The 23,530-nt window shown below is 38.5% G+C and overlaps 1 protein-coding gene across 2 annotated transcripts in view; it reads right to left on the bottom strand.

Annotated features, from left to right (window-relative positions):
- The window catches only part of tspan15 (tetraspanin 15), a 42,503-nt gene extending 20,079 nt beyond the window's left edge, over positions 1 to 22,424 (bottom strand). The window contains exons 1-4 of one of the 2 annotated variants that reach the window (XM_075462512.1): positions 22,265 to 22,424; positions 14,698 to 14,883; positions 12,488 to 12,562; positions 8,099 to 8,194 (exon numbers count right to left, since the gene is read on the bottom strand). In XM_075462512.1, the coding sequence (XP_075318627.1) occupies positions 8,099 to 8,194; positions 12,488 to 12,562; positions 14,698 to 14,883; positions 22,265 to 22,354 (447 nt within the window). In that variant the 5' untranslated portion in view covers positions 22,355 to 22,424. The remainder of the gene's footprint in view (positions 1 to 8,098; positions 8,195 to 12,487; positions 12,563 to 14,697; positions 14,884 to 22,264) is intronic. The other variant, XM_075462520.1, reaches the window with a different exon arrangement.
- Between the last annotated feature and the right edge of the window lie 1,106 nt (positions 22,425 to 23,530).

The following is a 23,530-nucleotide window of genomic DNA, read 5'->3' as shown; positions in this document are numbered from 1 at the left end:
AGGTTGTCAGGTCTACACATAAAACTTAAAGTCAAAGTCAGTGAAAAGCTTCACCCTGTGAGGCATTTTCCAAAAGGTTTGGTTTCAGTGAACAAAACTGCATTGGGATGTGACCCAAATGCTTATCAAAATAAATGTGTTTGTGTGTATAGGGGTTTAGGTCTTTTGGGCACAGGCTGGTTGCTTCGTGAAAAAAAACTCTTCCTCCCTCACCTCTTTATGTCCACACCTGCAGCTTCCTGTGCATGTGAACGGACAGTCTTAGTCGTTCGACATGCGTTTACTACCAACATCAAACCAGAGTTAGACAAAGGTGATTTTATCAGATGGCATAGAATTTGCAAAATGAGGGACTGCTAGCCAACATGTGTCATGTGTTGATGCAGCTGGATATTCTCAAACAGGGCAGCCGTCTTATTTTTGTTGTTTACATTTTTTGGTTTGTTCTTTTTTTAATTTTCTCTTTTTAATTGTTCTTTTTTTTATTTCAATCTACCTTTTGATTTACCTGTTAATATAAACCACACGTCTGTTATTTTTGTTATTATTTGCAGTTGTGCAAAGAGGAAATCCTGGAGTGAATATTTTCATTCAGTTCAGTAAAAGCTGAATGTTTTAAGTTTCATCCTTGTTATATAACTTATTATGTTACATGCCTTGTTAAAACATGACTCCACAATTGCAAATTGACAATTCAAAACATGATATTTAGGAAAACTTGAAGGGAAAAAGTGTTCTGCTTTGCTTTTCACCACATCTTCACACTGAGAGACAAAGTGATTTAAATACATAATTATGCAATAGGACAAGACGGCAGACTGCAACTTTGTGCAGGGATCTATGTGCCTTGTTTAACATATGCACGACATATCAGGGGTCCTCACATGCACACACAGTCTATGACAGACAAACAAACAAACAAAAAAAAAAAAAACAGACAGAAAACTAAATGTATGTTAGCAATAAGCCCCCCAAAAATCTGCAGTTGTTTTAGGATGTACACGCAAACAGTTTATTCATCATCCTGTTAAATGACACGTCTCTGTCGGGAATACCGCAGCAATTACAACAGAGGTGAAAGCAAAGGGATAACAGTGCAGCAACACCAACACAGAAAACTGTGCACATACTGTAGGTTTAGAGACAGGACATGTTTTGAGCAGACACAAAAAACAAGAGACAACTATCATTTACTAAAGCAAGCACAAAAAAGTGGTTAAAAAGAGTTGTATCACAGACTCAGGAGAACGTTTACCTCAGTAAAAAAAAAAAAAAAAAAAAAAAAAAAAACAGTGTGCACAGATTTTTTTTCTTTCTTTTTCCATTCGATCCAAATAGTGAGCAAAACAGCCATTAATTCTATTCCTGCAGACATCTCTACTACAGTTCAATTTCCCCACCTTGGTTTAATCTGTTCCTGCTCTTCTGTCTTTATGTTCTCCCTGCCAAGGGTTGTAAATCCCTTATTTCCTGCTTTAATCCTCACACATGAGTTCAGCATCCCAATACATTTATTTATATAGCACATTTGAAATATGAGGATGGCTCAACGTACTCTCCACTTCTTATGTGTCGTCTTATTTACCTATAGATTCCACTGATTATTGTATGTTATGTCATGTTAGCTGGTAGAAATGTATATACGTTAAAACCTGAAGCAACAAAGTGCTACTTTGTGTTTTAAAACAGGTAAAGGACAAATTTCTGCTCCTGTATTGCGAAACTACATTTTTTACATGTAGACACGTGCCAGTTACATGACTTTTCCTTTTCGTGTTCTGACGGGGTTTTAGAGGATTAATTCTGCACCATTGCATTAGACTGCATCTTGTCTTCCAACACAAGTAAAACAAAATCTCCTGCGGTAATATAAAGTATGCATTTTTTTAAAACACAACAACCAACTTTTTCAATACAACGACTACCATCACTACAAATTATCATTAACTTCACCCATTTGATTGTTGAAAAGTGCTATGGGCACAAAGTATCAGTTCCATCTCCGCGTATGCTCTCTGGAGGAAAAAGGTCAATAATTTTAGCAAAAAGAGCTCTGGTCAAACTAAAGGGGCAGCAGCTGAAGATCTATAACACCACAATAAACACACACCGCATGACTGATGGATCATTTCAGACAGTATAAAGTCCACCTCCTCTCTGATCGATGGACTGCGGTGTAGAAAAAAAAAAAAAAAAAAAACCTGATAAAATCAGGTCTCAGATGATGCAAAGGGGTCAATAACATATTGATGAAATGACTTATTTGTTCCTCTGAGATGTCTATATTCAGTAAAATATTCTAAAATTCAAATCCACATCGATGTCAAGACTCAAGAGATTCTTTCCTTCTTTTTCTACTATTAATCTCATCTCCACTTGATATGAAATAATTTTCTCTTTATCGTTTTCCACAGCAGATGGTGTGCTCACAATGTTGGTTGAATAAGCCAAATGTTTTTCTTTCCATGAGTCTAAAGGTAGAGGACATTATGATGTACAGATTGCAAGGCCTCCCCAGTCAGTTTTATGATTTATAACTGTGAGCTATAAAAAAAAATAATAATAATAGTATCCGACTTAACTGAGACATTTCAGGTTTTATAACAGCAGGATTTAAAGTCTGTTACTGAGAGCAGGCACGACCTCAAAAGAACACACTGAAAGTAAGATCGTCCAAAAAGTAACCACTTTTAAAAAGCGGTTCTGCCTGAATACTACCCGCTTTAAAATACTCAAAATTAACATAATTATACATGATAGTCTAGGTGTCAAACAACCACGCTATACTGAGGAAATTACATGTCTGTCCAAATGTCTGAATTACTTTGCCGTGGGCTGTGAAATCTCTTGCAATCCTCAAAACTTACTGCCGTGGCTACAGTATAACTTGTTATTAAGGAATGCCTAATCTTTGAGCCATTTTGTGATTGAGGCAAGGATGAAGAAAATGAAAAATTACAGTGTGTTGCAATAAGACCCAACAGCAGTCAATATTTGATTAATTATGCAATGTAATTGCGGCTGCCTTCTGCTGTGTTGTACACAGATGGAGGCATTTCTGGTGGAATAAAGGTCACATCTCCATCAGAACACTAAAGCACGGCGAATAGAAAGGTCAACTTGAAATAAACTTACAGGATATGACCCAACCCCCCACTAATACACTGATCAATGCTGATGAATGCCTGCCACATTTCAGGACATGAATACATGTTACATGTCTGAGCTGCATGCTGAAAATGGCAGCTTTGGACAGATTTGGATCATGCAATAAGGCAGGCTTGCTTTTACCTTTAGGCAAATGAAAGAAAAGCTCTAAAACTAATAGAATCACAACATTTGCTGGGTTGTTTCTTGCAAGTGTTCCAAAATGAGGTCACACTATCACCACAACAAATGGATATTTTTGCATTAACCCAGAGTGTAAAGGTGGTGCAACCTCCATTACGACACCCTCCAACATTGTAACAGAGCTGTGAGTATGGGACAGAGCGACTTGTAAAATGTAAGAAGAGAACAGAAAATACCTGGCAGTCCAAAACCCAAATATATTACACTCATATATTCACTTATATCACTTCAGACAAAGAAAAATCAGAAAACACTCATAAATGAAGACCTGGAACTATTACTTGATTATTAGAACAGTCACAGATTATTTCTAAGCTAACCAATTTTAAATTTAATCATTAAACTTTTTCAAAGTACTAACCAAACACAACAAAATGATTAAGTGTTTATTGCATACATGCTCTGACAGACATACTGTTAGAGCTGGTGATAAGTTGCAAAAAAAGCAATAGGGATAAATATGGGGATAAGAGCGTACACACAGTCAGTTTTTCTTCAATGCTCAGTTGCTCACACAAAGCAGTGGAAGTTACAAGTTGGAATTGTCAGATTCAGACAATTTAATGACGACAAAGAAGTGGTTTTCTGTTTGGAAGTGGTAAACTGTTCAGGTCGCTGAGTATTAAGCTGTTTTCATGCCAGAAGACTGGTCTTATAGATAGGTTTTACACATGACGGTAACAAATCTGATTTAACCATCCTCCAAAAAATATGATGGACCAAAAGCAAATGTAGCCTCGTTCAAAACTAGAGACATGCAGCTGTTCTTATTAAGACACTGCACTGACTTCTATTCATTGTGTACAGCCATTAAACACAAGCAACTATAGCAAATAATACATAACTCCAAACTTACCCTAACATCTGTTATAACCAGGGCCCTAGAAATGATGATCTTCCTCAATAGAACAAGGATTTCAACCTCATAAAGACTACTGGTCCCCACAAGGAGAGTCATTTTCCCAGAAAAGATCCTAACGAGGTAACAGAAACACTCACCTATAGATGGTTGCATTTAAGCAACAGTCCCCACAAAGATAGTTCTGATTGTGTCTCGTTTGAGTCCCTGAGGGAAACGATTAAATTTCTTCTACTGCAAGAACACTTGAACCAGACAGCAGCTTAACACAAATGCCAGGGAGAAAACTCTAAATGAAGTTCAACACATTTCTGCCAAATGACTTTCTAACATCAAGGACAGCGAAATTTTGTTTTGTTTTTAAATCACATTAAGATCTTCCAGCAGCACATCACAGGAACAAACAGCTGCAAAAGTAACACGATCTCTTTTGCTTGGTCTGAAAACAAAGTGTAAATGCTTTTCAATGTAACAAACTGTTATCCAAAGCAGAGTTGATCTTTTGGAGGACGACATGCCAGAATAAATATGGCAAAGCCAGTTAAGTCCAAGAGTTTATCCGATTTTTATTGATAAACAAGATTTTAATCAAGTGTGACAACGATTCTATGTACTCTGGTGTACACAACCACTGTGCTGTTGGGGGAAATAAGGGGTTAATTCATATGCACATCTCTTAATTTCATAAGCTTAAATGACACTACATCTACAGCTGTGAGAGTCATGCAAAACAGAGAGGTTGGGTTTTTAAAACACCGTTTAAAGTCTAAAACCTACAGGGATTGTGTGGACAGTGTCCTGCCACCAATCTGAAAACAAAAGCCGGTGATGCTTTTCTTTAAAAAAAAAAAAAAAAAAAAAGAAGTCAATATAATTGTTCAAATTGAGCGAAATCGTCATTCGTGCCCAGAAACACAAGACGTGCCATTTCTTTACTTGACAGAAGATGTTCAAAGGCTGTTTGATCTGTCCACAAATGTTGGAAAGCCGAGACTTTTTTATTCAAATATCTAAAATTTGCCCTGTTCCACAGTGGAAAGATTTTAATTGAGCTCTTAATAGTTGACAGTGTGAACCTGTTCTCAGAGTACATCATGCTCCCACACACAGTCTCAAGCTGGAGAGCTCTTTTTTTCAAGCTTTTATTGAGCACACAGGGACGTTGTGCCTGGAGACAGCCAACTGAAACAAACTGAATGAATAGAGCTCTGCAATAAGCTTTATAGATTAGCAGAGGAGAGGAACATTGCACACACCATCAAGGAAAATGAATCATGACCAACACCTGTTAGATTACAGCTGAATGGTAATTTGAGCCAGTGATCATCTGGATGCTCCAAAAGTTGTTATTTGTATGGCATTCAATTAGTTTAGAAGCTCATGTACACAAAAAAAAAAAAAAAAAAAAATCAGGCACACAGATGAGTTTCTGCCAACAAAATAAAATATTTCTCTTCTACATGTGCACAAATGCTTTCGTGGAAGCGTTAAACTTTCAGCAGTGACTGTTCAGGGAAAAGACAAACCAACGAAGAGCCATTTCGTGCATCAGTGCCGCTTGATTTTTGCTCACTTGTCCAATTAGGAGACTAGAGGAGGTGCAGCATCTATACATTTTAAAGGAAGAGGCAAATCTGAGCATAGATAGCCCACTTCTCTGACCCCACAGCCTCTGAAGGAAAATTAGACCCACTTTACACAAGCTGCACAACTTCCACACACCATCATGCCATGTGGTTGGCATCTCAGCTGGTATTTTTGTCCCTTCATTGGCTGTTTGGTTTAATCAGTGACATGTATAATCTCTTGTTCCACACAACACCCTGTTCAGCTGGTAGAGGTAATGCATCATCAGCTATACCAAAAGTAGCAATAAAGGCAGTAAAAGTGAGACATGATATTTTTTCATGATTTGGCAATATATACATAAAACTAAGTTGAGCAAAAAAAATGATAAAGTATTAAAATAAAAAAGCTGTGGTTAGATTACATTAAATTCATTTAACAGATACTTTTATCAAAAGCATCTTACAAGTGTGGAGAGCAATGTGGGGTTCAGTATGTTGCCCAAGGGAAATTTGGGATTTCCCTTTCTCATGAAGTGAGAAAACTTAACAAACCATAAACCTTACAATTTAAAAAGTGTGTTAAAAAGCTAGAATGACAGTAGGAGCCTCTGCAGTATTTTCAGGTGCTGCAGAATCATTTCGGCAGTGGTAGTTTCAGAACTCAGTAGCAATAGGAAAGGAGTTGGAGCAGTTATAGTAAGTGTCAAAACAGCAGAGGCAACGGTACAAGAAAAATAAACACCAGTATTACTACTGGTATGACATTAAAATGATTCGTTTAAAAATAGTTGATGAACATTGGCTGATGGGACTCATTTACAAGAGTTATTGTATTATAAGCTACTAGCTGTGTCTGAGAATTAAAGGTTTTAGTTACAATAGTATCTTTATCTAATCTTTACACCAAAGTCCTCACTTGGGTACAATTCATTGGTAATAGGCTACGGCCTTACAGATGTGAGTTGAAGTTTTGTGTTACCACTTGCAGACATTGTCCTAAAAACAGTGAGACAACTGAATATTCTTGCTCGTGTTTTTGTTCTATCTGGTTCTTCTCTTAGTCTCTCTCATGGGGGAGATAAGAGCTGCAGTGAAACGGAGTAAGAAAAAATATTGAATCATCAGAAAGACATTTGGTTACCGACAGGTCTGCAGCATAAACATTCATTATAAACAAATGCAGTGTTGTATTGAGCACATATTGTGCTATTTTAACCAACCTTTCAACCAGTCTGCTTCTGCCTTTTACACAGGATTATTGCTCTGTGGCAACGTCCTGTTGCTCTGCTGGAGAATTGTGCATCTCTGCCGCCAAGGCTTTTGTTAAATACCCATAATCTCAGCGTGAGTTTATATCTACACAAGTTAACATGAACTGGGAACAATAAATCGGCCTTCAGAAGAAAATGTAAACATTACTGTTTGTTGTGCTGCTACAAGTAAGATTTATCGTCACAGTCATGGATGCTGAGCCGAACATGCACTCGTTACGGCCCTGTGCTCAACATGATATAGAGGAGGAAAAGGAGAATATTTTCTGCTTACAGATATACTGGCTTTTGCATGGATGTCGCTGGTTGTTGAAATTTGGAATCTATATTATTTAATCCTGCCATTATCTTGCTCTAATGGTATTGGTGCTGGTCACACTACATATTCCTTCATCACACAAGTTCAGACTGAAGGATCATCTGTCTTCTGGCCTGTGCCAATCAGTGGAGTTTGTTGTGCGTTGCTGTTTACTCTCAATGACTGAACAGTGCATAGTCTCTAGGCACTGAATCTAAAAGTGGAGAATAAAAGCTGGGAAACAGATCTCTAGCCTCAGACTGTGTGTGCGGCAGTGCTTAGAGAGCAGGTGCACACTGATGGCTCTGAACAGCTTTGACAACTTTTGGACTCATCGTGCTGTGAACATTCGAGTACACTGGTGATGCTGCTTTCCCCAACAAACACTGACTCCTCCTCGTAAGGATAAACCTGTTGGCATCTGTGCTGCAGTGCCTTATCAACTCAAAAACTCTTTTGTTCCTCTGGCCATCAGGCTGTACAACAGCTCTCAGTGATGGCACTTCTGAATTTCACTGGTCACTTTATATTTTTAAACTGTTTTTTAAATTCTTAGATTGTTTTTAAAGGGTTTATAATTGTATAAACATTTTTATTGCTCTTATATGTCTGCTACTGGATGCTTGAATTTCCTTCGGGATCAATAAAGTATCCATCTATCTATCTAGTGTTTAAGGAAATAATACACTTTCTATTTTTCTGATTCAATCACGTTTGTTAAATGACAAAGGAAATATGCGCATGACTTTACCTTCTCTTGCACAAAGTCCATGATGTTTTTGAAGTCCAGGTCATCATAGTAATTCACTATGCCCCTTTGAATGTTCTTGTTCAGTAATTCCACCGTCTGTAAGGGAGGAAAAGCAAGCCATTAGTGCATGTTTTAGGGTGCAGGAGGTCATGTTACCACACTTTTTCAGTCTCCATGACACAGCTGATCAATGATCAGGCAGCTGTGGAGGGGAAATGCTCCGATTAGTGAAGGTGACTGATACACCCAACTGGAACATTAAAATGTGACACTATGGCCTCTCACATCTGTCAGTCACAATCTGGTGCAGGGCACTGAATGGCAATATTTTTCAATTTGGACTCTTCAGGGAATCTTCATTGAGAGATTTTCAGTTAGTATTTATTTACTTGTAGGCATCACTTGCGATGGAAACAACAAAGTTTTAGGCTTTTTCACTTTACAATAGTGTTTGCTGTGGAATACTGGAGATTTTTCTAATGATGTGCAGATCATGAAGTCTGCAGGAGATTCTCTGTTGGAGAAACACTCTCACATCTGGAAATAGTACTGAGTAACACCTGGGTACCGAACAGAGGATGCAGGACATGAAGCAAAATGATCTCCATGGAAATTGCTGGGTTTTGTTCAATGCAGGTTGAGAAAAGCGTATGAGGCTCTTTGGCGACCCTTTCTGAATCTAAATCAATGCGAATATATTGGGGCCACTCCCAAATATCAGGGCACAGTTAAATAAAGCCATTTGCTGCCTTATGCAGACATTAGTGCACACAGCTTAGCAAGAAGCTGGCAGGGTAATTTCCTCAAGAGGTAGAGACTGAAAATTGTTGACAGGGCAGAAAGCTTTCAGGACTGCTGTGGATGGCTTATTATGGACTATTATTGCTCCATCATGAATGATAATGAGCCAATGTTACTCCTGTTGAGATCGAAGTGACTGAAGGTTTCATTTAATTTCTCCTCCTCTAGTCTTGAACATGTCAGGTCCTCACATTGACTCTCCAAGGGTATGGCAGCCATATTTAAACCACGGTACATTATTCAGATTTAGAGAAATGGGAGTGGTGGAGTCAACTAAAATGTTTCCTTTGAAACGGATTAAAGTGGAAAATGTCTTTATCCCATCATTATCACCTAAATCTATATATCAAAGAAAAATAAATCTTACTAAAATGCACACATTTGTCACACAGTTACTTCTATCACAGTGCAAATGATACACCAGCGAAGTAGCATAGCTTGATCATTACTGTAGTTTACATAAAACTGCCATCAACACAGTGACCTACAGCCATGACATTTTATTTATTCTTTTTGATGGGATAAAAATAAATAAATAAATAAATAAATAATGCAAGACATGCTGCCTTTTTACTCTAAAGTAACAGTGAAGGGGGGAGCTGCACTGGAGCATATCAAATAGAAGCACATGTCAGGGTACACGGGTGGTCAATGAAGAAAAACAACAATGCTTTCTCACAATCACATCTACAGTTAATGTTTGGGTTACCAATAAGAGTGGTTCATTTTAGGGATATGCAATATCTTGTTGCATACTGCAATGATGGTGATACGACTTGCAATATTTGAACAAATACATCAGTAGATGGTGCTAATCTCAGCTGTATTAACAGGGTCTGCGTTCGACTTCGTTTAGGAACATGCACAAAAGTAGAATATCCTCCAAGTGAAATGCAGTCCTCATTAACACTCATGTCACTGTCCTATTTCAAGTGGAAATGGCAGTTTTGAAATCAATATTGCACACGTTAACATTGCAACAACAATAAACTTTCAATACATGCTGCCCTTGTTATTTCATTTTTTTTTTACCCTTGTCCTGTCCAGCATTATGGCAGCAGAATTGTAATCTGAATACCGTTTATGCTAAACACATTTGCTATGCCAAGGGAAGCTTTATGAATGTAAAGCTCCCCTTGATGCCCATCAACTCCTCATTTTTATTTATTTGTTTTTGTTACAATATTTAACATGATGTGATAATAGTGCCGAACCGAACCGGGGGAGAGAGAGGGAGAGCGAAGAAGAGAAAAAAGGAACAGAAACATGAAGAGACAAACATAAAAAACAATGAAAAATCAGACAACCAGCTGCTACACCTGTAAAAACAAAACTGAAGACAATTCACGGCTTTCATGGGGAATCCAACCTTAGAAGCACCAGGAGCACCTGTAAGCAGACAACAAACACACAAACAAAAAAACCACAAGCAACAGCAATCTCATATAATACACAGGTGACCTAAAACCACAGGACAGCACAACAACTGCTTAGTAAGCATGCTACTGGGCTAATGAATGTGTGTGTGAGTATGTGTGTGTGTGAGTGTGTGTGTGTGTATGAACATGCAATACACATAGATGGTCCCACATGCTAACCATGCTTAAATATCAGTGTATAGGGCCACAATCCCCCCTCCAGCAATCAGAAGCAGGCCGAGAGGGCCCCCAGACCCAGGCCACCAACAGCCCCCACAGAACACAGAACCTTGCTGCCCTTGTTATTAATTCACCTGACATGTTTTTGTAATGCCGGAGGAAGCAGGAGTATCCACGCATGATAGAAATAATGAGGCATTTGAAAATCCCATCCACTGCCAGCTCCACGCAATCATTATGTAAATTAGAAGGTAACAAGAGAAGTCCATATTGTTTATACAGACCAATATCACAGATCTGCAATTTACATACAGCATGCTATAGCTTTCGTCTTTCAACCACTTAATGAGGCTATAAAAAGAGGATTCAGTACAGACTACTTACTATTAAAATGAACAAAGTATGGACAAGATACAACTGTCTGCCAGATGACCCAGAAGCATATCATGCTGTACCAACAGCCTTATCAAAGAAACGTTTTTGTTGTTATGATGGGAGATATCTCATTTCACAACAAAAATTATTGTTTCTTACTTCTATCCATGTGTGTGTGTATGCATGCATGTTTCAGAAAGGAACTAAACCTTGACTTTTATTGATAACTGGTCATTCTGAACTATACATATTTAAGATTCATGGGGTAAAAATCTGATAAATGTTTGGCAGTACATGTATTGAGATGAACAATGGCTTCCCTATCAGTTTAAATTGAACTTTTAAAAAGTGTCACACAGTTTGTGTGGTAGTACCGTCATATCATTTAACCCTGACACATTTCTGCATGGTCCTGATTTCTGTGGGTTGCCAGGAATTTCAGCATGGTTAAAAGGTGCCGTTTGAAGATCTGCCTTATATATTTGAACAAGCTTGTATACTTCATGCAGTTCTTTGACCGAGCAGCTATTTTTCATTAGAATTTCAAAACTGATTCTTTAACCAGAAAAATGTCATGAATATTATGATCACTCATGATTTTGGAGCATGATGCTCAAGCAACAACTTTATTGTTTTTTCTCCATCATAAAAACCTCCAGTTGTGAAGCAGCATCAGGAACAACTTCACAGTAGTTTTACATAAGTGGAGTTAAGTGGAATGGCTCTTCTTCAGAGCAAGGCAAATAAAAACATTCAATTCATGTTGCCTTAACATGATTCATTAAAGGGTGGTCTAGACCCCTGGACTATCTGTTGGAGAGAGCACTGTATGCATTTTCAAAAACTGTTCCACATTTAATGAGTCAGTAATTTCAACAAGAAAATCACAGAAACTCCAGTTTTTACATTTCGAATGATCAATGAAGGTCTCAGATTTCATCAGTCTTTTTGGTTTTTTTTTCTATTTAATATTGTTCACAATATAAGCTAGTACTGAGGGAAGCTGCTTGTGTAGTTATGGCTGCATTCAAAACAAGAGATCATTTGACATTAACATGTGCGGGACAACAACTGGATTTGTTGCAGGGAAGGAAATTAGATCCAAAACTGAAGTCAGAGATAGTATTAAACACAAAAGGAGAATTCAAAAGCAGGAGGATATTAAAGATGCAATTGACAAAAGAGGAGAGACACACAATAACTTAAAATAGGCAGAACATACTGATGTAAAAACGATAATCTGACACTGAATAGACTACATCTGTCTCTGTGTCATGTAGTTGGTCAGGGATGATTAATCTATACTATTAAAATTATTCGCATCATCTTGTTATCTTCCAAATGTTATCTGTTGTCAAAGATACTAAAGCTCAAAAAAATTAAATAAAACAGTATAATTTAATTTAATAATGGTATGACATAATTTAATTGTTCTCCCTCATAATTTACAGAATGTTTGACCCAGTGTCACTTTCCTGTTGTGCAAACTTTGGTTATTATCCTGTTCCCTTCTACAAGAGAAAAAGCTTTATTCTTACATCCCTCCATCGCTTACCTACTGACATAAGGGCATTTAAAACTGTCAGCTTACTGATCGACATCATGGGCAGCTCACCTGGTTGCGAAACACCAGCGCCAAGACTCCTCCAAGCAGCTCCAGGATCAGACACACTGTCAGAGTGTACATGAACTGTGACATGACAGACAGGAAGAAAAATTATACACTTCAAATGTTAATATCTACAATAATCATGCTGCTTTTGGAGGCAACTATCAATAAAATGGTGAAACCCAAGATACAATTAAACCAGGGTTTTCCATCACTGTTTTAAAGCTGATGTAAATGCCTCGATGGCTTAGATGCGTACAATGAGATCACAAAGAAGCACAGAGTTTTCTTGTTCTGCTGGATTTTCTGACAGCTGTTTTTTTTGTGAGTTCTAAAATCAGATGTTTTTAAATCAACTGGCTAACAAAAAGACCTCATTGAGAACATGATCTGGAATTCACAACAAATTTCTGAATGTGTATTATAATACAAACAAAGAGGATTTTTAATTACCTCAATAAAAGAAGAAGAAATAAAAAAAAAAAGCTGTTAACATTTATCATGCAAGAAAAATGACAAAATCACCTAACGTATTTAATAATAATAATAATCAATTACATTTGTAAAGCACTTTTCATTTTATACGGAATCTCAAAGTGCTATGCTGATGGTGGCAGACTACTGGATTGTAGCCACAGCTGCCCTGGGGCACACTGACGGAGGCGAGGCTGCCATGCACCGGCGCCATCATGCAAACTCCACACAGAAAGGCCCCAGCTGGGTGTTGAACCTGGAACCTTCTTGCTGTGAGGCAACAGTGCTAACCACCACACCACCGTGCAGCCCCCTTTATTTGGTTTCCACCAACCCAGAGGTCAATAGATTGCGTATAAAATGCCCTCCCTGCATCACTGATCAGTTGTGACATGAGGTCACAAATGACCCCAGAACAACTTCAACTATACGCATCTGTCAAGTTGGCTAATTTCAATGTTCATGAGTCCACCAACAAGAGCGCACTGAATAACAAAAGTGTGGATAGCGGGATTACATGGAGAAACTCCCATTTCTCTAAAAAGTATTTGGCATTGGTGTCATGTCAACCAATGTGTACCCTCTGTCGAGGCTCCTGATTGGTTGGTCAACAAGCCCTGGGATTCTCTCTGGAAGGAAGGAGACTGGGTCCAGCTGTATACCCTTTTGGATTGACAGACTGTGGGACTTGGCAAGTTTTATTTTCAGTCTGGCCCAGGAGAGCAATTCTTCAAGCCTCATTGTGCATGCAGCTGTCTGCAGCAAAGTAATTACAGCATCCATGAAACAGCGAAGATGGCAATTATTGGCCTACTTTATTCCGCACTTCTCTGACCATTGTTCTTGTGCTGATCAGGATGATCTCAAAAGACAATGAGTGAGATGGAGCACCCCATCGCTATATACATGCTGCTAGTCCGTTGTATATTCCTGCAGTGCATGGCATATCTTCACATCTGCATAGTAGCTTTCTTTGATGCTCTTGATACACATCGGCACACGGAAGAGTCTCGGGCAAGGCTTATCAGCTGGTGTGGAACTGATCAGCATGCATTCTCCAGATGTAGCCATGTTCATGGAGGTCTTTCTTTTCTCTATAGGTGTATTGAATCTGGTCCAAGAGAATTATTGTTGCGCGTTCTAAACAACCTGAGAAACCAGGGACTCCCACTTTCTGACAGCTTGTGTCAACATACTTGTTTTGTAGCAGGAACTTGGTCAGTCTCTTGGCAATGACATTTCCAGATCACCCTCATTAGTTAATGGTACAAATATCATTAACTTCGTCATTGATGAAACAAAAAGTGAAATTAAAAGCTTTTTTATGATAATTTTGACAAAAATGTTAAGATGAATTTCAGTCAGGATTTAGAGAACATAAGCACAAAAGAAAACATCACCAGTGAAATTTAACAATGATCTTCTCATTGCCCAAAACAATGAAGCTGTATCTATACTTTTGTTTTTTTGTTTCTTTATTCTATACTTATCTTGACAGATCTCAATGCTTCATTTGATATGATCGATCACAATTTTGATTGATCACAAACCAGTCCACTGTGTAAATCCTAAAACTCCATAAACTCTAATTACTGTGACCTGCAGATTAACACAACAGGTGCATGCATTGTTCCTGAGTGTCTTTATTCTAACAAAAAACAAAACAGAATTGTTTGAAAAAATAAAAATTGTAATCGAAAATCTATAGACTAAACATCAAAGTTAATTTACCCAGCACTCACCACTTTCAACAGAGTTAGATTATCCCTCAGTGAAGCCAAGACTCCAATGAGTGAAACAATGAACATGACAATTCCCAGTAGGATCAGGATTATAGCTGGGGCCAAAAACACTCCCTCAAGCGTCTTGTAGCGTTGTCGCTCTACCTCAGCGTAGATGCCAATGGCCAGGATACAGCCACCTATTAACTGGAAACAGAAAGGAGTCGCAGTTATAGAGTAATAGTCATCAGATTAAACATGCTGGGAAATTAGCAGTCATAAGATCTTAGGAGCTTTTACTATGAATAAAAGAATGACAGTCAGTGGATCAGTCTAATTATGTCTGCCACAGCTGGAAAAGTGACAAAGCAATGATGGAGCCACTCAGTTTCAAAGAAAAAATAAATTTTGCTATGAGCAACATATGAGAACAAGGCTGTGCATACTGAAAAGAAAATTTGAATATTCTGTTGTTTTATGAGGCTCCATGTGATCAGTGATTACCACTTGCACTATGAAACAGTTTTATATGTTTTTTTGGCCTGTGGATTCCAACTAGGAAGGCTTATGATTTAGAAATGTTAGTAGCGAAGCTTTAAAGAGGTTAATGTTGGTCTTTCAGTCCAGTAAGTCAGATACAATTTGTTTTACTTATTTGAAGCAAATAAAGCAGCCTGTGACAGCGCTCTTCTTCAGAAATTATTTCAATTTCTGGGAACATCAAAAAATATATCCTCAGGGAAGAAGCTACTCAGTCAAATAAGTTTACAGCAGGTGAATGACATTATCTCAATCTATTCCTAAGTTTGCACAACTATTTGTGTACCTGTTGAAATCTTCAAGTGATATTATGAGAGGAAAGATTAATGCAAGGGGTCAGCTCACCAAAATGACAAAAAAAAAAAAAAAAAAAACATCATCAAACTTTTCGTTCTAGTTGTTGAGATTTACAGATACAAAAAAAAAAAAAATTATTTGCTGCTACTCGTTTGCAGAGAAAGTTAGCAGAATTCAGTTTGGTCCTGACTAATTATAAAACAAAGAATTCCAACCACAACATGGATTTTAAGAAATGATCCCTGGATCAATAATCTAAAAACTCCAGAGTGGAAATTTCCCTCATCTAAAGGGAAGATTTGCCAGTTCAGATTGTCCCTGAAAATTACTTGAGTAAGACAAGGATATCCCAATAAGTCAAACAGCTTTGGTAAAGCTGCAGCTGAAATAAAACATGTACCAGACACGAACACTGTAAACTGCTTCCTTTGAAGGCGGCACAAAAAAAAATTAAGCAGAAGTGAGCATCCGTAAAACATTCTACTCCCCATCACTGTACAGTTTAAAGACACAACATGAAATTCAAATGATGTGATACTAAAATGGACCTTACTTAAATGAACTGATGAACTCAAATTGTTCTTACGCCAGCTTTACACAGAAGAAAACACACGTTCAGCAAAGTGTTATTTGCTGAACTGCCACGGCAGCCCATGTATCGCCACCAACAACCTCCTGTGCAGCAGGCATGAAAGTAACCGAGCTTTAACAGAGGGCAGACACATGCAATTAGAGAAATAAACTTAAAAGTCTTCATTATCATCAACATCAATCAAGATAAAAACAGACGAGCTGTACTTTTACCGTCTGTGACGTGTCGCCTACACACTGAAGCTATGGTGAATTAAATACTATCGCTGATATGAGGGCCTCGACAAATTTGTTTTCGAGGTAGAACTCACTGGTTTTTCCTTTAAAATGTAACAACAAGAAACAAAAAGAAAATAAGGGACACCTGAGTTATGATTGGAAAGCTGGCATGACATTATTGGTTCAAAATCTTCAGTTCATACAAAAACTATATATATATATATAAAATAAATAAATAAATAAATAATGTAAGCGTGATAACCAGTCAACAAACCTGTAATTTGCTGAGTAATTTCAATTATAAGCACCCTATCAAATCAATGTTACAATTTACAGTGCAACGACCCATTTCAGTACTCCCCAAAGGAATTTTTGGAAACACGGCACCATTGCTACAGAAACAGCCCACTGGGCACATGTAGTCTGACAACTTGTATACTGACAGCCTAATGGTGAGATTATTTACACTGCAAATCTGTTAATGAAAGATATGACAAAAACTAAACGATAAGGAACTATATTTCCTTCATCACCACAGGCCCTCGTGCAACAGTAGTTATGCCTGTGGTGACCTAAATCTGACAGTCAATTTACAAATGAAAATGGCCACAAAAGACAAAAAGGGTTGTTCTGTGGACTTCAGATGATGTAAACTTTGAGCCAAGTTAAGTCATTTGTTGCAGCCGTTACTTCAACTCTGACAAGAGACAGCACGAGTGTATGAAAAGTTTTGATGTTTGAGTAGGACGATCGTGCAAAGGAACTACACAGCCACATACCAATATGCAAACAAAGAGCATTTAGAATGAAAGGAGGAATTTACTGCACGATCCTGAAAGGACAACTACATCTGACATATCAGTTGAATTTTGTGGGCCAGTTTAGCCTGACATCTTGCTTCGTGCTGCTGTGCTCAGTTAACAGGAAGATAGCAGCTGACGTACATGTGAAAGAGTGCTTATCTTGTGGTTTGTTACCAAGACGTTAGTGTGAGCCGTGTGAAAGAGATGACATTCTTTCACTTCCGTTTCTCCGAGTGATAATTTTAAATGTAAATAAAGGCAAACACACAGGCCAGCTGTTGTCATTATGTTAATGGTGATTTTAAATCAGACAAGGCTAGAAAATCAGGATTAGCGCAGAGTAATAGTAGCACAATTTCAAAGTGACGGCATACTAACATGTGAAAAAAAAAATTCAATATGTAAACAAGAGCATTGTTGTTTGAGAAGCAGCTGTATTGAAATTCAGAGTATGTGACCACAGGGAGAGGAAAGCAAGCCGATGTTGGCGCAAATAGGTGCATTTGGCTTACTGTCACTCTGTGATGAATTTGCCAATTAATGAATGACACCATCTGGCAACATGAAGTAAATTCTTTTGTGAGCTTCAGTGACTTTTCATGCAAAGCAGCAGCCACACTGGTATCCATATTGAAATTACAATCTCAAAAACTCAACAGCACCTATGAGGACTGCCAATTTCTAGTATCAAGAGATCCTCTTTTTGTCCCCCACTATCTTTAACCAGCATTTGAAACTTAAGAATGACAAACAATATGTCAGAAAGGAAGAGGACATAAGTGCCAAGTGGAGAGGAAAGAAAGAAAAGAGGTGTTTAACATAAGTATTCCAATTATGTTTATAATCCACCATGATGTCCTCTCCTTACAAGTCCCTGCTTGCTGTCTGTTATGGTGTCTTGCTGCTGGCTCACTTTTAGTCTGCCAAAAAAAAAAAGGTGGGGGGGGGGCAGAAACACACAGCAAGGACAAAAAAAAAAAAGACAGACAAACGCAAAATTTCTGTCACCAATTGAAAAATTACAACAATCGCAATCTCTACCAAAAGACTTATAGATGTGCAAAAGAAAAAAGAAAACAAAGAAAATAATAATATCTTTGTTATTTCAAACAAAGCGATTTCAATAAAAAAAAATGTCCTTCTTTTTTTTTAGCATTTTCATACTGGCAGTCAAATACACAAACAGCAGTGAAAACATCCCACCAGCTCTTACCTTGGTGGAACAAATGTAATAACAGAGTCAGCACTGTGTTTATCAGTATGCACTTAGCTCGTGGATGAATTGGTGACATAAGGGCAGTAGGCCAAGGCGACATTGTCACACTGTTAAAACAACTTGACAGTGCTATTACTGTGCTTGACTCACTGCTGTGGGAGCAGACGGTGCAGAGCCTGAAAGTAAAACGCAGCTCTGAGAATGGACTAAAAACTGTTAGCGTGGGGAGACGAGGACATGAAGAGGTCGGGTTCAACCAAAGAATCACGATGGAGACACGGGGGTTTGGCAAGAACGTGAAGACACCTTTCAGATTGAATGCATTTCTTTCAATCTGGTAAGAGTCCACACTGTCACTTAGCGAGAAAGTGACTCATGTCTCCAGTCTGCTGTTTTTTTTCCATTTGTGTCAAGCAATAAAAATAAATAAAGTTACAGTATGACAACTCTGAATTAACTCAAATACACACACTGCACTGTTGGTGCAGTTCTCCCTCTAAGTGTTTTACAATACAAGTCTAATTCACTCATTCAACTACCACTCCCTGGCTTAACCTGCAACACTTATCTCTATTGTACACCCTCACAGACCAATCAAGGCTTCACATGTACCGCAGCATGTTGCCCAAGAATGACTCAACACAGTGACTACAGACACTGCGATTGGCAGAGGAACAGTCCTCCTCGTACGCCGTCTTCCATGAATGTAAATGTCACAGTCGAGAAGGTTTTACAGGTTCGCAACAGAGAATGTGAAAACAGCTCGCACCATGTTGCATGCTGGGATAGTTGCGCCATATTTTAAGGACAGACCCCACCATTTTCGGGATGCCTACTGTTGTTACCAGGTTATCGACAAAAAGTTGGTCAAAGTGGTTAAATCTGATGAACAAAGGAATACAAAGACACAAAGCTGCCAGTATGATGAGCAATACCAAGAGGATGAATAACAACTGCACAACTTAAGACAGTAAAAACTGTGCTGGTGATAAAGTTTAACTCTAATCTTACTTTTCAAAACACACTTTCTTTCCAGTTGTAGTGCCAGTGACTGCTTCTCTTCTCTGTGCATTTTTGTTACCGTGTTGACAATTTGCAACTAAACGTACCTCAGAAAGTGACTCTGACCTTGACTTTTAGTATGGTGCCATTTTGTCAAATATTTTGGTGGACACATGAGAACAGCAACTATGCACGTAAGCTACTATGATTGTGTGTGTTAGTAAACAGAATATCTGCCAAATATCAGCATAGTAACATTCTGACTGTAAGGATCTTGCAATCTGAACAAAGCACTTCTTAACCTACAGGCTAAGTGAGTCATTTGCATTCCTTTAGACGTAAAACTTGCTTGTTCAGTAGGCACCGTTGTGGGCTCAGAATGGGAAAAACAGAGGACTCGTTTATGAGGCAATGGTGGGTGGAATGTGAAGAGCTGAATATGTAATGATTCCCATTGTCCCAAATTACAGTGCAATTATGATTGCTAGGAAGTCAAAAGTCAGACCGGATTTTACTAACAAGTCCCCAGTGGGAAGTGTTTGTGTGAGAGTTTGAGTGACTTCAGTCAACCTTCAATGTGTAAATAAAAAATAAGAAGAAAAGCAGATAATATCATGCAGCAGACTAAAAATGAATAAATAACTTGCTATACAGGGAATTCAGAGCTAAGAGCGCACTAACAAGGCCATTGTTAAAAAAATAATAATCTTTCTACTTTTTCATTAAAATTCAGCTGACAGAAATAAACCATCTGGCACCAGCTTCAGATTGCAATGAGAACTATAAACATGCTCCATAGAGCTCCACTCATGTCTCAGTAATCCACTCCAGCCTTTTAACACACCTGTTATCTTTATACTTTCCTTCAGTTTCAGTTTGAGTCCAAATAGTCACACGTTTCTTTACAGCTTGTGATTGACCTGGAGTTACTTAAATCTTTGTGCACAGTAAGCAGGAAATAACTCATTGTCTGGATGTTGTTCCTCCAACGTACTGTACATTGTTCTATTTGACTTGTTTACATCCTCTGCAGCTGATATCCAGCACATGTTCATCCTGTCCTACAAGCCAGGGGAGGCCCCCCCTCCCCATTCTTCTTATTCAGTATTTTTCTGGTATTAATTGCAAGAACTGTGTAAAATCATTACTTACAAATAAGCTGAATCCAACCCCCACACATCTGAGTCAGGCATCATGGTGCCGATTGTAAGCCTACGTTTCCAGGAGGATGTGAAAATTTGACCAAAACTCCTCATGAGTCTTGACACGAACCACATTCTTTAGAGACAGTCAGTAGGGAAAATGTCTTTTTAACAGGACTGAATCAACAAGTTGTAGGAACAAACTAAATACAAGTCATTAATCTACATCTCCTCCCCTTATCAGTGCAGCATTCAATCTCCATAATGAACCTATTACTGAGTCCTCTGTGCCTCTCCACCTCATGCTCTGAAATCTGAGACGGAAAACCTTTTTTTTTTCTTTTTTCAACTGATTTTCAATTCAAAAGTCAATCAACCATCTTCCTTCACAAATATAATAATCTGTTATTTTTTTTCTTTGAAAGGAAACAGCTGCAGGGTTGGCAATGTTGAAAAAAAATAAATAAATAAAAAGACAAACTTGACATAAGCCTTGTTTTAGTTTCATTCAATAGTTCTGTTCACTTCTGATATTTGATATTACTTCCTTACACACTTCCCATTTATACAGCTAACTTGAAATTATCAAGGAATGTCTCCCCCTTAATTCTCAAAGTAAAAACCTTAACTTTTAAATCCCTTTAACTGGACAAAGACTTGGACCCCAGCAGCTTAAGATAAACCAGGTAAAAGCATAAATTAGCTCATTTATTGACATACCAGCAGGTTAAGCAAACGGTGCTCTTTAGTTTGCCTCCCTTGACCCCAATGTCAGGACACACTCAAAGCCGAGATAAGAACCAGTTATTAAATCTTTAGACCACTTTGAAGCAGTTGCGAAAATATTAACATCATCAACCTTCTAAACAATCCACAAGTTTACCAGCTAGTTGCTTAATGTTAGTGTGGGCTGGAGTGGACCATGTCAACATGACATTTTACATTAAATATTAAGCAAAAATTACTTTGAGAGTGAAACAAAACAGTTGAGTTGCATGCCAGATGTTAAACAGTGAGATTAAACTTAGTTTAAATCTCCATTACATTGAGATCCAGGTGATAATTACTCTGCACATATAAGTATGTTGCTCCCTCCCAGTCTTTGGTGGCCAGACTGTGCGCTCTGTGATTGTAAAGATATAAAGATCCCCACACTCACGCTGTAAAAAGCACAGAAACTGGTTTTGTAAATCAAGGCGTTTAGACTCTTGGGTCAGATACAATATGACAGCAGACAACCACACTGTGATCCACGTGCTAAAACCGCGTCGATGAGCCTGCACAACGCCTGAACCCAAATATTGGACCAACTCAGTCATTTAGAGCCACTTAATCATCATTTTTTCTGACCAAATACATGTGATTCACCCATGAATCATGTTGTGGTTCAGTGTGTGACCACAGGAGAACAATCATGCCCCCACGGTCTGTGGAAGCTCCCAGACCAAATGCTGTTCCTCATTTGTCGCTCTGCCCAGTCTCAACAGGCAGGTAAAGGAAAGGTGCGCTGTTTAGGGTGGGGCCACAGCGTAGAGGGTAAAAGGTTTTTATCCAAGCAGTATCATTGTTCCACAGGTCCAACACCTGGCGCTTTACAACTGCATATCGAGGGCTTCACATGAGAACCGTGGATAAAATAATAACACGCGTCAATGAACGCCTTAACGACAGTAACTGCACACACAGAAACCTCAGTCCCGAGTGTAAACACACAGTCAGCCAGCCAGCCGGGAGACCAACAACAATTGCTGTCCTCGTTCACGATAAGCAGTACTCACCCACCAGATGCAGGCATAGAAGAACAGGAGACATTTTAGGACTGTATATGAGAATCTTTGACAATATCTGGTACTGCTGTTGTCAGGCATCGTGTCTGACTGAGGACGACGGACTTCAACGGCTCCCTGCGCGCAGGGCAGCTCACTTCCGCGTTGTCATGGTCGCCACACCTGCAGGCACTTGTGATTGATGGACGAGAGGGTATAGACGGGCAAATAAACGAAAACGGGATCCAAGTAGACTTTCTTCTTCTCTTTTTTATTATTATAAACGTCCAAAAAAGTCATTTATCCATTTTCGTGAAATTTAGGGTTGATCAATCCTTTTTTAGCGAATCAAAGCTCTAGCTAAAAATGTCGATTAGCCCTAGCAGGGGGCATGTGCTCACGTGATGGGTCAGCATATTTTCCTCAGTTTGCAAGCTGTTTAAAGTTTAGCTCATCAGAACCATGATATTATATTTCCATTTAAATTTGTACATGTTTTACTATGCACTTGCTTCCTATTTCTCTTGTAATATATAATGAAATGAGTCATGATAAGTCAAGACTTATCACACAGGTCATCGTTCCTAAAACATACTTAAAATTTCATGAACAGGTTCAAAGTTTAGCAAGTAGCCCATTTTACATTTATACGGAGTAGCTTTAAAGATGTAACTTTGCGCCCTAGTGGTGAAGTATGCAGAAATATAATGGTAGACACCAATGTAAAGTTGTACAAGGAAACAGCGGGGCTCTATAAGAAAGCTTGTCAAAATGTGAGCTGTTGAAATTACAATTGATTTTGTTTGTCAGTGCTTTGCCTTCTGTGCATGCATACAGTTTGAGCCAAAAGACCCATGCAGAACAGCCACTTATACACAGCTGACATTCATGCAATTAGGCCTCTGATACTCCACAACGACATGCGGAAATCAATGGATTCTCTGTTGCCACCCATCAACCTTTGTGTATTCAGCCCACATTAGCTGCCTGAGAGCTGTCTCACTGGCTGTCCCGTGAAGTTAATCACCGTTTTCGACCTGTTGATGGGATTATTCCATATTTTTCAACTTTTCTCAACTTCTTCAACAACCAGAAAGACCTTGGTCTGATTACACAAGTGAAAGCCACACAAATCTGAGCAGTTTCAAGCTTGGTCAAGATTCTTCTCACTTTGCATCCTGGGAATCGAACAAGACTGATGAAATGTTTTACTTTGCTATGAAATAGATTTTTTTTTTTTTTTTTATCTGTGTGCTGTGTTTTTGGAGATGCAGGAAT

Source organism: Odontesthes bonariensis, chromosome 1 (assembly GCF_027942865.1).
Source record: "Odontesthes bonariensis isolate fOdoBon6 chromosome 1, fOdoBon6.hap1, whole genome shotgun sequence".
Classification (NCBI taxonomy): Eukaryota; Metazoa; Chordata; class Actinopteri; order Atheriniformes; family Atherinopsidae; genus Odontesthes; species Odontesthes bonariensis.
This window is presented reverse-complemented; position numbering and strand designations above follow the sequence as displayed.